Source organism: Oncorhynchus kisutch, linkage group LG14 (genome assembly GCF_002021735.2).
Source record: "Oncorhynchus kisutch isolate 150728-3 linkage group LG14, Okis_V2, whole genome shotgun sequence".
NCBI lineage: Eukaryota > Metazoa > Chordata > Actinopteri > Salmoniformes > Salmonidae > Oncorhynchus > Oncorhynchus kisutch.
In genome coordinates, this window is record NC_034187.2 from 86,886,288 (window position 1) to 86,900,587 (window position 14,300).

General features: G+C 49.8%; 1 protein-coding gene across 1 annotated transcript in view; it reads left to right on the top strand.

The window, feature by feature from the left end:
- The window catches only part of csmd2 (CUB and Sushi multiple domains 2), an 895,829-nt gene that overhangs the window by 660,045 nt on the left and 221,484 nt on the right, over positions 1-14,300 (top strand). Inside the window, 1 exon segment of the mRNA XM_031789283.1 lies at positions 153-266. Coding sequence (XP_031645143.1) covers positions 153-266 — 114 coding nt within the window.

Consider the following 14,300-nt stretch of genomic DNA (forward strand, 5'->3'; position numbering starts at 1 on the left):
GCACAGTACTTACTCTCTCTGTCGCCCCCCCCTATCCCTCCTCCCTCCCCCCTCCCTCCCTCCCTCCCTCCCTCCCTCCCTCCCTCCCTCCCTCCCTCCCTCCCTCCCTCCCTCCCTCCCTCCCTCCCTCCCTCCCTCCCTCCCTTCTCCAGGTGATATAGTGCGTTACAGGTGTCTGCCAGGGTACCAGTTGAGTGGGAACAACATTCTGACCTGTCGTCTGGGGACTCACCTGGAGTTTCAGGGACCTCCACCCTCCTGTGAAGGTAAGAGGACTTTTCCTGATCTGCCTTTAACAAGCGCAATTAACAAGATTACCTGGACAGAAGTGACCTGATTCTAGATCAATTAACAAGATTACCTGGACAGGGGTGACCTGATTCTAGATCAATTAACAAGATTACCTGGACAGGGGTGACCTGATTCTAGATCAATTAACAAGATTACCTGGACAGGGGTGACCTGATTCTAGATCAATTAACAAGATTACCTGGACAGGGGTGACCTGATTCTATATCAATTAACAAGATTACCTGGATAGGGGTGACCTGATTCTATATCAATTAACAAGATTACCTGGACAGGGGTGACCTGATTCTAGATCAATTAACAAGATTACCTGGACAGGGGTGACCTGATTCTAGATCAATTAACAAGATTACCTGGACAGGGGTGACCTGATTCTATATCAATTAACAAGATTACCTGGACAGGGGTGACCTGATTCTAGATCAATTAACAAGATTACCTGGACAGGGGTGACCTGATTCTATATCAATTAACACGATTACCTGGACAGAGGTGACCTGATCCTAGATCAGCAGATCAGCCCCTTCACTCCAAGGCGTTTTTACATCGCTACATATATTTTTCTCCAGATGACACATATTGTTAGAGTTCATCAACATGGGTAATAATTCCTGACATAATATATATTTGTTTCCCATTGGTACCCATGTGCCCTGCATTTTAACTGCAAATAAATAGTTCATTGATGTACATGGAACATTTGGATGGAAGATCTCACTGTGCAGGTGGATCAAAGAGCACCAATCCATCACATCTCACCCCGTCTTAAGCTGTCTCATAAAAACCTTACAACGCTCTCTCTCTCTCTCTCTCTCTCTCTCTCTCTCTCTCTCTCTCTCTCTCTCTCTCTCTCTCTCTCTCACACACACACACATGTGCTCTCTCTCTCTCTCTCTCTCTCTCTCTCTCTCTCTCTCTCTCTCTCTCTCTCTCTCTCTCTCATAACACTTGCTGTCTCTATCTTTCTTTTAAAGGGGCTTTATTGGCATGGGAAACAAATGTTAACAAGCAAGTGGAGTAGCTAATATACACAAGTGAAATACACAATAAAAATGAACAGTAAACATTTCTCTCTCTCTCTCTCTCTCTGTGTGCTGTGCTGTTGTGTCCCACGAGAGTGGAGGAGACTTTTGAGTTGTCATACACACCGTAAAGTCAACCTCCCCAAGGACCCGATGATAGCCTTGTTCCTACAATACTAAGGTGTGATAATGGGGAGAATGCTTCCTCAGGGACCCACTCGGTGGCTCAATGACAGACACTATTCTCTCTCTCCGTCTCTCGGCAGACACTGATCTCTCTCACACATACAGTGCATTCGGAAAGTACTCAGACCTCTTGACTTTTTCCATGTTGGCACATTTGAAAAGTTGGCACATTTATAAAAAGTTGAAAATATAACTACCTAATTTACATAAGTATTCAGATCCTTTGCTATGAAACTGTAAATTGAGCTCAGGTGCGTCCTGTTTCCATTTATCATCCTTGAGATGTTTCTACAATTTGATTGGATTGGACTCCACCTGTGGTAAATTCTATTGATTGGACATGATTTGGAAAGGCTCACACCTGTCTATATAAGGTCACACAGTTGACAGTGCATGGTAGAGCATAAACCAAACCATGAGGTCGAAGGAATTGTCCGTAGAGCTCCGAGACAGGATTGTGTCGAGGCACAGATCTGGGGAAGGGTACCAAAACATTTTTTCAGCATCGAAGGTCCCCAAGACCATATCGGCCTCCATCATTCTTAAATGGAAGAAGTTTGGAACCACCAATACTCTTCCTAGAGCTTGACAGCACCTACAGGGTTCTCAAGCCATGAGAAACAAGATTCTCTGGTCTGATTAAACCAAGATTGAACTCTTTGGCCTGAATGCCAAGCGTCACGTCTGGAGGACACCTGGCACCAACCCTACGGTGAAACATTGGGGTGGCAGCATCATGCAGTGGGGATGTTTTTCAGCGTTAGGGACTGGGAGACTAGTCAGGATCGAGCGAAACATGAACGGAGCAAAGTACAGAGAGATTATTGATGAAAACCTGCTCAGGATCTGACTGGGGCGAAGGTTCACCTTCCAACAGGACAATGACCCTAAGCACACAGCCAAGACAATGCAAGAGTGGCTTCAGGACAAGTCTCTGAATATTCTTGAGTGGTCCAACCAGATCCTGGACTTGAACCGGACCGAACATCTCTGGAGACCTGAAATAGCTGTGCAGCGACGCTCCCATTCCAATATGACAGAGCTTGAGAGGATCTGCAGATTAGAATGGGAGAAACTCCCCAAATACAGGTTGTACCAAGCTTGTAGCTTCATACCCAGGGGAGGCCGTAATCTCTGCCAAAGGTGCTTCAACAAAGTACTGAGTAAAGGGTCTGAATACTTATGGAAAAGTCATGTTTCCTTTTATAAATACTTTCCGGACTGTATCTCTTCTTTTCTCCCTCCCCTCACATCACCAGATTTCAGCTGTTATAAAAATCTCATGAAACACACCGTATCATTCATTAAATTCATGTTAATCTGGAGAAAATGCAAATGCACTCAGCATGTGGGAAATAGGCATAAGAGAACGGATGGTGATATAACGAGAGAGGGAGAGAGAGTGGGACAGAAACTAAAAGAGTGGGACAGAAACAGAGAGAGGGAGAGAGAGAGGGACAGAAAATGAAAGAGTGGGATAGAAACTAAAAGAGTGGGACAGAAACTGAAAGAGTGGGACAGAAACTGAAAGAGTGGGAACGAAACTGAAAGAGTGGGACAGAAACTGAGAGAGTGGGACAGAAACTGAGAGAGTGGGACAGAAACAGAGAGAGTGGGACAGAAACAGAGAGAGTGGGACAGAAACATAGAGAGTGGGACAGAAACAGAGAGAGTGGGACAGAAACAGAGAGAGTGGGACGGAAACAGAGAGAGTGGGACAGAAACTGAGAGAGTTGGACAGACACTGAGAGAGTGGGACAGAAACTGGGAGAGTGGGACAGAAACTGAGAGAGTGGGACATAAACTGAGAGAGTGGGACGGAAACTGAGAGAGTGGGACGGAAACTGAGAGAGTGGGATAGTAACAGAGAGAGTGGGACAGTAACAGAGAGAGTGGGACAGTAACAGAGAGAGTGGGACAGAAACAGAGAGAGTGGGACAGAAACAGTGAGAGTGGGACAGAAACAGAGACAGTGGGACAGAGAGAGTGGGACAGAAACAGAGAGAGTGGGACAGACACAGAGAGAGTGGGACGGAAACAGAGAGAGTGGGACAGAAACTGAGAGAGTTGGACAGAAACTGAGAGAGTGGGACAGAAACTGGGAGAGTGGGACAGAAACTGAGAGAGTGGGACAGAAACTGAGAGAGTGGGACATAAACTGAGAGAGTGGGACGGAAACTGAGAGAGTGGGACGGAAACTGAGAGAGTGGGACAGTAACAGAGAGAGTGGGACAGTAACAGAGAGAGTGGGACAGTAACAGAGAGAGTGGGACAGAAACAGAGAGAGTGGGACAGAAACAGTGAGAGTGGGACAGAAACAGAGAGAGTGGGACAGAGAGACTGGGACAGAAACAGAGAGAGTGGGACAGACACAGAGAGAGTGGGACAGACACAGAGAGAGTGGGACAGAAACAGAGAGAGTGGGACAGAAACAGAGAGAGTGGGACAGAGAGAGTGGGACAGAAACATAGAGAGTGGGACAGAAACAGAGAGAGTGGGACAGAAACTGAGAGTGGGACAGAAACTGAGAGAGTGGGACAGAAACTGGGAGAGTGGGACAGAAACTGAGAGAGTGGGACAGAAACTGGGAGAGTGGGTCAGAAACTGAGAGAGTGGGACAGAAACTGAGAGAGTGGGACATAAACTGAGAGAGTGGGACGGAAACTGAGAGAGTGGGACGGAAACTGAGAGAGTGGGACAGTAACAGAGAGAGTGGGACAGTAACAGAGAGAGTGGGACAGTAACAGAGAGAGTGGGACAGAAACAGAGAGAGTGGGACAGAAACAGTGAGAGTGGGACAGAAACAGAGAGAGTGGGACAGTGAGAGTGGGACAGAAACAGAGAGAGTGGGACAGACACAGAGAGAGTGGGACAGAAACTGAGAGAGTGGGACAGAAACAGAGAGAGTGGGACAGAGAGAGTGGGACAGAAACAGAGAGAGTGGGACAGAAACAGAGAGAGTGGGACAGAAACTGAGAGTGGGACAGAAACTGAGAGAGTGGGACATAAACTGGGAGAGTGGGACAGAAACTGAGAGAGTGGGACAGAAACTGAGAGAGTGGGACAGAAACTGAGAGAGTGGGACAGACACAGAGAGAGTGGGACAGTAACAGAGAGAGTGGGACAGTAACAGAGAGAGTGGGACAGAAACAGAGAGAGTGGGACAGAAACAGTGAGAGTGGGACAGAAACAGAGAGAGTGGGACAGAGAGAGTGGGACAGACACAGAGAGAGTGGGACAGACACAGAGAGAGTGGGACAGAAACTGAGAGAGTGGGACAGAAACAGAGAGAGTGGGACAGAGAGAGTGGGACAGAAACAGAGAGAGTGGGACAGAAACAAAGAGAGTGGGACAGAAACTGAGAGTGGGACAGAAACTGAGAGAGTGGGACATAAACTGGGAGAGTGGGACAGAAACTGAGAGAGTGGGACAGAAACTGAGAGAGTGGGACGGAAACAGAGAGAGTGGGACAGAAACTGAGAGAGTGGGACAGAAACTGAGAGAGTGGGACAGAAACAGAGAGAGTGGGACAGAAACAGAGAGAGTGGGACGGAAACAGAGAGAGTGGGACAGAAACTGAGAGAGTTGGACAGACACTGAGAGAGTGGGACAGAAACTGGGAGAGTGGGACAGAAACTGAGAGAGTGGGACATAAACTGAGAGAGTGGGACGGAAACTGAGAGAGTGGGACGGAAACTGAGAGAGTGGGATAGTAACAGAGAGAGTGGGACAGTAACAGAGAGAGTGGGACAGTAACAGAGAGAGTGGGACAGAAACAGAGAGAGTGGGACAGAAACAGTGAGAGTGGGACAGAAACAGAGACAGTGGACAGAGAGAGTGGGACAGAAACAGAGAGAGTGGGACAGACACAGAGAGAGTGGGACGGAAACAGAGAGAGTGGGACAGAAACTGAGAGAGTTGGACAGAAACTGAGAGAGTGGGACAGAAACTGGGAGAGTGGGACAGAAACTGAGAGAGTGGGACAGAAACTGAGAGAGTGGGACATAAACTGAGAGAGTGGGACGGAAACTGAGAGAGTGGGACGGAAACTGAGAGAGTGGGACAGTAACAGAGAGAGTGGGACAGTAACAGAGAGAGTGGGACAGTAACAGAGAGAGTGGGACAGAAACAGAGAGAGTGGGACAGAAACAGTGAGAGTGGGACAGAAACAGAGAGAGTGGGACAGAGAGACTGGGACAGAAACAGAGAGAGTGGGACAGACACAGAGAGAGTGGGACAGACACAGAGAGAGTGGGATAGAAACAGAGAGAGTGGGACAGAAACAGAGAGAAGGGGACAGAGAGAGTGGGACAGAAACATAGAGAGTGGGACAGAAACAGAGAGAGTGGGACAGAAACTGAGAGTGGGACAGAAACTGAGAGAGTGGGACAGAAACTGGGAGAGTGGGACAGAAACTGAGAGAGTGGGACAGAAACTGGGAGAGTGGGTCAGAAACTGAGAGAGTGGGACAGAAACTGAGAGAGTGGGACATAAACTGAGAGAGTGGGACGGAAACTGAGAGAGTGGGACGGAAACTGAGAGAGTGGGACAGTAACAGAGAGAGTGGGACAGTAACAGAGAGAGTGGGACAGTAACAGAGAGAGTGGGACAGAAACAGAGAGAGTGGGACAGAAACAGTGAGAGTGGGACAGAAACAGAGAGAGTGGGACAGTGAGAGTGGGACAGAAACAGAGAGAGTGGGACAGACACAGAGAGAGTGGGACAGAAACTGAGAGAGTGGGACAGAAACAGAGAGAGTGGGACAGAGAGAGTGGGACAGAAACAGAGAGAGTGGGACAGAAACAGAGAGAGTGGGACAGAAACTGAGAGTGGGACAGAAACTGAGAGAGTGGGACATAAACTGGGAGAGTGGGACAGAAACTGAGAGAGTGGGACAGAAACTGAGAGAGTGGGACAGAAACTGAGAGAGTGGGACAGACACAGAGAGAGTGGGACAGTAACAGAGAGAGTGGGACAGTAACAGAGAGAGTGGGACAGAAACAGAGAGAGTGGGACAGAAACAGTGAGAGTGGGACAGAAACAGAGAGAGTGGGACAGACACAGAGAGAGTGGGACAGACACAGAGAGAGTGGGACAGAAACTGAGAGAGTGGGACAGAAACAGAGAGTGGGACAGAAACAGAGAGAGTGGGACAGAGAGAGTGGGACAGAAACAGAGAGAGTGGGACAGAAACAAAGAGAGTGGGACAGAAACTGAGAGTGGGACAGAAACTGAGAGAGTGGGACATAAACTGGGAGAGTGGGACAGAAACTGAGAGAGTGGGACAGAAACTGAGAGAGTGGGACGGAAACAGAGAGAGTGGGACAGAAACTGAGAGAGTGGGACAGAAACTGAGAGAGTGGGACAGAAACTGGGAGAGTGGGACAGAAACTGAGAGAGTGGGACGGAAACTGAGAGAGTGGGATGGAAACTGAGAGAGTGGGACAGAAACTGAGAGAGTGGGACAGAAACTGAGAGAGTGGGACAGAAACTGGGAGAGTGGGACAGAAACTGAGAGAGTGGGACAGTAACAGAGAGAGTGGGACAGTAACAGAGAGAGTGGGACATTAACAGAGAGAGTGGGACAGAAACAGAGAGAGTGGGACAGAAACAGTGAGAGTGGGACAGAAACAGAGAGAGTGGGAAAGAGAGAGTGGGACAGAAACAGAGAGAGTGGGACAGACACAGAGAGAGTGGGACGGAAACAGAGAGAGTGGGACAGAAACTGAGAGAGTTGGACAGAAACTGAGAGAGTGGGACAGAAACTGGGAGAGTGGGACAGAAATTGAGAGAGTGGGACATAAACTGAGAGAGTGGGACGGAAACTGAGAGAGTGGGACGGAAACTGAGAGAGTGGAACAGTAACAGAGAGAGTGGGACAGTAACAGAGAGAGTGGGACAGTAACAGAGAGAGTGGGACAGAAACAGAGAGAGTGGGACAGAGAGAGTGGGACAGAAACAGAGAGAGTGGGACAGACACAGAGAGAGTGGGACAGAAACTGAGAGAGTGGGACAGAAACTGAGAGAGTGGGACAGAAACTGTGAGAGTGGGACAGAAACTGAGAGAGTGGGACGGAAACAGAGAGAGCGGGACAGAAACAGAGAGAGTGGGACGGAAACAGAGAGAGTGGGACAGAAACTGAGAGAGTGGGACAGAAACTGAGAGAGTGGGACAGAAACTGGGAGAGTGGGACAGAAACAGAGAGAGTGGGACAGACACAGAGAGAGTGGGACAGACACAGAGAGAGTGGGACAGAAACTGAGAGAGTGGGACAGAAACAGAGAGAGTGGGACAGAGAGAGTGGGACAGAAACATAGAGAGTGGGACAGAAACAGAGAGAGTGGGACAGAAACTGAGAGTGGGACAGAAACTGGGAGAGTGGGACAGAAACTGGGAGAGTGGGACAGTAACAGAGAGAGTGGGACAGTAACAGAGAGAGTGGGACAGATAACAGAGAGAGTGGGACAGAAACAGCGAGAGTGGGACAGAAACAGAGAGAGTGGGACAGAGAGAGTGGGACAGAAACAGAGAGAGTGGGACAGACACAGAGAGAGTGGGACAGAAAATGAGAGAGTGGGACAGAAACAGAGAGAGTGGGACAGAGAGAGTGGGACAGAAACAGAGAGAGTGGGACAGAAACAGAGAGAGTGGGACAGAAACTGAGAGTGGGACAGAAACTGAGAGAGTGGGACATAAACTGGGAGAGTGGGACAGAAACTGAGAGAGTGGGACAGAAACTGAGAGAGTGGGACGGAAACAGAGAGAGTGGGACAGAAACTGAGAAGAGTGGGACAGAAACTGAGAGAGTGGGACAGAAACTGGGAGAGTGGGACAGAAACTGAGAGAGTGGGACAGAAACTGAGAGAGTGGGACAGAAACTGAGAGAGTGGGATGGAAACTGAGAGAGTGGGACAGAAACTGAGAGAGTGGGACAGAAACTGAGAGAGTGGGACAGAAACTGGGAGAGTGGGACAGAAACTGAGAGAGTGGGACGGAAACAGAGAGAGTGGGACAGAAACAGAGAGAGTGGGACGGAAACAGAGAGAGTGGGACAGAAACTGAGAGAGTGGGACAGAAACTGAGAGAGTGGGACAGAAACTGGGAGAGTGGGACAGAAACAGAGAGAGTGGGACAGACACAGAGAGAGTGGGACAGACACAGAGAGAGTGGGACAGAAACTGAGAGAGTGGGACAGAAACAGAGAGAGTGGGACAGAGAGAGTGGGACAGAAACATAGAGAGTGGGACAGAAACAGAGAGAGTGGGACAGAAACTGAGAGTGGGACAGAAACTGACAGAGTGGGACAGAAACTGGGAGAGTGGGACAGAAACTGAGAGAGTGGGACAGAAACTGGGAGAGTGGGACAGAAACTGAGAGAGTGGGACAGAAACTGAGAGAGTGGGACATAAACTGAGAGAGTGGGACGGAAACTGAGAGAGTGGGACGGAAACTGAGAGAGTGGGACAGTAACAGAGAGAGTGGGACAGTAACAGAGAGAGTGGGACAGTAACAGAGAGAGTGGGACAGAAACAGAGAGAGTGGGACAGAAACAGTGAGAGTGGGACAGAAACAGAGAGAGTGGGACAGAGAGAGTGGGACAGAAACAGAGAGAGTGGGACAGACACAGAGAGAGTGGGACAGAAACTGAGAGAGTGGGACAGAAACAGAGAGAGTGGGACAGAGAGAGTGGGACAGAAACAGAGAGAGTGGGACAGAAACAGAGAGAGTGGGACAGAAACTGAGAGTGAGACAGAAACTGAGAGAGTGGGACATAAACTGGGAGAGTGGGACAGAAACTGAGAGAGTGGGACAGAAACTGAGAGATTGGGACGGAAACAGAGAGAGTGGGACAGAAACTGGGAGAGTGGGACAGAAACTGAGAGAGTGGGACAGAAACTGAGAGAGTGGGACAGAAACTGAGAGAGTGGGACAGACACAGAGAGAGTGGGCCAAGTAACAGAGAGAGTGGGCCAGTAACAGAGAGAGTGGGACAGAAACAGAGAGAGTGGGACAGAAACAGTGAGAGTGGGACAGAAACAGAGAGAGTGGGACAGAAACAGAGAGAGTGGGACAGACACAGAGAGAGTGGGACAGAAACTGAGAGAGTGGGACAGAAACAGAGAGAGTGGGACAGAGAGAGTGGGACAGAACAGAGAGAGTGGGACAGAAACTGAGAATGAGACAGAAACTGAGAGAGTGGGACATAAACTGGGAGAGTGGGACAGAAACTGAGAGAGTGGGACAGAAACTGAGAGATTGGGACGGAAACAGAGAGAGTGGGACAGAAACTGAGAGAGTGGGACAGAAACTGAGAGAGTGGGACAGAAACTGGGAGAGTGGGACAGAAACTGAGAGAGTGGGACGGAAACTGAGAGAGTGGGACGGAAACTGAGAGAGTGGGATGGAAACTGAGAGAGTGGGACAGAGAGAGTGGGACAGAAACAGAGAGAGTGGGACAGTAACAGAGAGAGTGGGACAGTAACAGAGAGAGTGGGACAGAAACAGAGAGAGTGGGACAGAAACAGTGAGAGTGGGACAGAAACAGAGAGAGTGGGACAGAGAGAGTGGGACAGAAACAGAGAGAGTGGGACAGACACAGAGAGAGTGGGACAGAAACTGAGAGAGTGGGACAGAAACAGAGAGAGTGGGACAGAGAGAGTGGGACAGAAACAGAGAGAGTGGGACAGAAACAGAGAGAGTGGGGACAGAAACTGAGAGTGGGGACAGAAACTGAGAGAGTGGGACATAAACTGGGAGAGTGGGACAGAAACTGAGAGAGTGGGACAGAAACTGAGAGAGTGGGACAGAAACTGAGAGAGTGGGACAGACACAGAGAGAGTGGGACAGTAACAGAAAGAGTGGGCCAAGTAACAGAGAGAGTGGGACAGAAACAGTGAGGAGTGGGACAGAAACAGTGAGAGTGGGACAGAAACAGAGAGAGTGGGACAGAAACTGAGAGAGTGGGACAGAAACTGGGAGAGTGGGACAGAAACTGAGGAGAGTGGGACGGAAACAGAGAGAGCGGGACAGAAACAGAGAGAGTGGGATGGAAACAGAGAGAGTGGGACAGAAACTGAGAGAGTGGGACAGAAACTGAGAGAGTGGGACAGAAACTGGGAGAGTGGGACAGAAACAGAGAGAGTGGGACAGACACAGAGAGAGTGGGACAGACACAGAGAGAGTGGGACAGAAACTGAGAGAGTGGGACAGAAACAGAGAGAGTGGGACAGAGAGAGTGGGACAGAAACATAGAGAGTGGGACAGAAACAGAGAGAGTGGGACAGAAACTGAGAGTGGGACAGAAACTGGGAGAGTGGGACAGAAACTGGGAGTGTGGGACAGTAACAGAGAGAGTGGGACAGTAACAGAGAGAGTGGGACAGAAACAGAGAGAGTGGGACAGAACAGCGAGAGTGGGACAGAAACAGAGAGAGTGGGACAGAGAGAGTGGGACAGAAACAGAGAGAGTGGGACAGACACAGAGAGAGTGGGACAGAAACTGAGAGAGTGGGACAGAAACAGAGAGAGTGGGACAGAGAGAGTGGGACAGAAACAGAGAGAGTGGGACAGAAACAGAGAGAGTGGGACAGAAACTGAGAGTGGGACAGAAACTGAGAGAGTGGGACATAAACTGGGAGAGTGGGACAGAAACTGAGAGAGTGGGACAGAAACTGAGAGAGTGGGACGGAAACAGAGAGAGTGGGACAGAAACTGAGAGAGTGGGACAGAAACTGGGAGAGTGGGACAGAACTGAGAGAGTGGGACAGAAACTGAGAGAGTGGGACAGAAACTGAGAGAGTGGGATGGAAACTGAGAGAGTGGGACAGAAACTGAGAGAGTGGGACAGAAACTGAGAGAGTGGGACAGAAACTGGGAGAGTGGGACAGAAACTGAGAGAGTGGGACGGAAACAGAGAGAGTGGGACAGAAACTGAGAGAGTGGGACAGAAACTGAGAGAGTGGGACAGAAACTGGGAGAGTGGGACAGAAACTGAGAGAGTGGGACAGTAACAGAGAGAGTGGGACAGTAACAGAGAGAGTGGGACATTAACAGAGAGAGTGGGACAGAAACAGAGAGAGTGGGACAGAAACAGTGAGAGTGGGACAGAAACAGAGAGAGTGGGAAAGAGAGAGTGGGACAGAAACAGAGAGAGTGGGACAGACACAGAGAGAGTGGGACGGAAACAGAGAGAGTGGGACAGAAACTGAGAGAGTTGGACAGAAACTGAGAGAGTGGGACAGAAACTGGGAGAGTGGGACAGAAACTGAGAGAGTGGGACATAAACTGAGAGAGTGGGACGGAAACTGAGAGAGTGGGACGGAAACTGAGAGAGTGGGACAGTAACAGAGAGAGTGGGACAGTAACAGAGAGAGTGGGACAGTAACAGAGAGAGTGGGACAGAAACAGAGAGAGTGGGACAGAGAGAGTGGGACAGAAACAGAGAGAGTGGGACAGACACAGAGAGAGTGGGACAGAAACTGAGAGAGTGGGACAGAAACTGAGAGAGTGGGACAGAAACTGGGAGAGTGGGACAGAAACTGAGAGAATGGGACGGAAACAGAGAGAGCGGGACAGAAACAGAGAGAGTGGGACGGAAACAGAGAGAGTGGGACAGAAACTGAGAGAGTGGGACAGAAACTGAGAGAGTGGGACAGAAACTGGAGAGAGTGGGACAGAAACAGAGAGAGTGGGACAGACACAGAGAGAGTGGGACAGACACAGAGAGAGTGGGACAGAAACTGAGAGAGTGGGACAGAAACAGAGAGAGTGGGATAGAGAGAGTGGGACAGAAACATAGAGAGTGGGACAGAAACAGAGAGAGTGGGACAGAAAACTGAGAGTGGGACAGAAACTGGGAGAGTGGGACAGAAACTGGGAGAGTGGGACAGTAACAGAGAGAGTGGGACAGTAACAGAGAGAGTGGGACAGAAACAGAGAGAGTGGGACAGAAACAGCGAGAGTGGACAGAAACAGAGAGAGTGGGACAGAGAGAGTGGGACAGAAACAGAGAGAGTGGGACAGACACAGAGAGAGTGGGACAGAAACTGAGAGAGTGGGACAGAAACAGAGAGAGTGGGACAGAGAGAGTGGGACAGAAACAGAGAGAGTGGGACAGAAACAGAGAGAGTGGGACAGAAACTGAGAGTGGGACAGAAACTGAGAGAGTGGGACATAAACTGGGAGAGTGGGACAGAAACTGAGAGAGTGGGACAGAAACTGAGAGAGTGGGACGGAAACAGAGAGAGTGGGACAGAAACTGAGAGAGTGGGACAGAAACTGAGAGAGTGGGACAGAAACTGGGAGAGTGGGACAGAAACTGAGAGAGTGGGACAGAAACTGAGAGAGTGGGACAGAAACTGAGAGAGTGGGATGGAAACTGAGAGAGTGGACAGAAACTGAGAGAGTGGGACAGAAACTGAGAGAGTGGGACAGAAACTGGGAGAGTGGGACAGAAACTGAGAGAGTGGGACGGAAACAGAGAGAGTGGGACAGAAACAGAGAGAGTTGGGACGGAAACAGAGAGAGTGGGCCCAGAAACTGAGAGAGTGGGACAGAAACTGAGAGAGTGGGACAGAAACAGAGAGAGTGGGACAGACACAGAGAGAGTGGGACAGACACAGAGAGAGTGGGACAGGAAACTGAGAGAGTGGGACAGAAACAGAGAGAGTGGGACAGAGAGAGTGGGACAGAAAACATAGAGAGTGGGACAGAAACAGAGAGAGTGGGACAGAAACTGAGAGTGGGACAGAAACTGACAGAGTGGGACAGAAACTGGAGAGTGGGACAGAAACTGAGAGAGTGGGACAGAAACTGGGAGAGTGGGACAGAAACTGAGAGAGTGGGACAGAAACTGAGAGAGTGGGACATAAACTGAGAGAGTGGGACGGAAACTGAGAGAGTGGGACGGAAACTGAGAGAGTGGGACAGTAACAGAGAGTGGGACAGTAACAGAGAGAGTGGGACAGTAACAGAGAGAGTGGGACAGAAACAGAGAGAGTGGGACAGAAACAGTGAGAGTGGGACAGAACAGAGAGAGTGGGGACAGAGAGAGTGGGACAGAAACAGAGAGAGTGGGACAGACACAGAGAGAGTGGGACAGAAACTGAGAGAGTGGGACAGAAACAGAGAGAGTGGGACAGAGAGAGTGGGACAGAAACAGAGAGAGTGGGACAGAAACAGAGAGAGTGGGACAGAAACTGAGAGTGAGACAGAAACTGAGAGAGTGGGACATAAACTGGGAGAGTGGGACAGAAACTGAGAGAGTGGGACAGAAACTGAGAGATTGGGACGGAAACAGAGAGAGTGGGACAGAAACTGGGAGAGTGGGACAGAAACTGAGAGAGTGGGACAGAAACTGAGAGAGTGGGACAGAAACTGAGAGAGTGGGACAGACACAGAGAGAGTGGGCCAGTAACAGAGAGAGTGGGCCAGTAACAGAGAGAGTGGGACCAGAAACAGAGAGAGTGGGACAGAAACAGTGAGAGTGGGACAGAAACAGAGAGAGTGGGACAGAAACAGAGAGAGTGGGACAGACACAGAGAGAGTGGGACAGAAACTGAGAGAGTGGGACAGAAACAGAGAGAGTGGGACAGAGAGAGTGGGACAGAAACAGAGAGAGTGGGACAGAAACTGAGAATGAGACAGAAACTGAGAGAGTGGGACATAAACTGGGAGAGTGGGACAGAAACTGAGAGAGTGGGACAGAAACTGAGAGATTGGGACGGAAACAGAGAGAGTGGGACAGAAACTGAGAGAGTGGGACAGAGAGAGTGGGACAGAAAC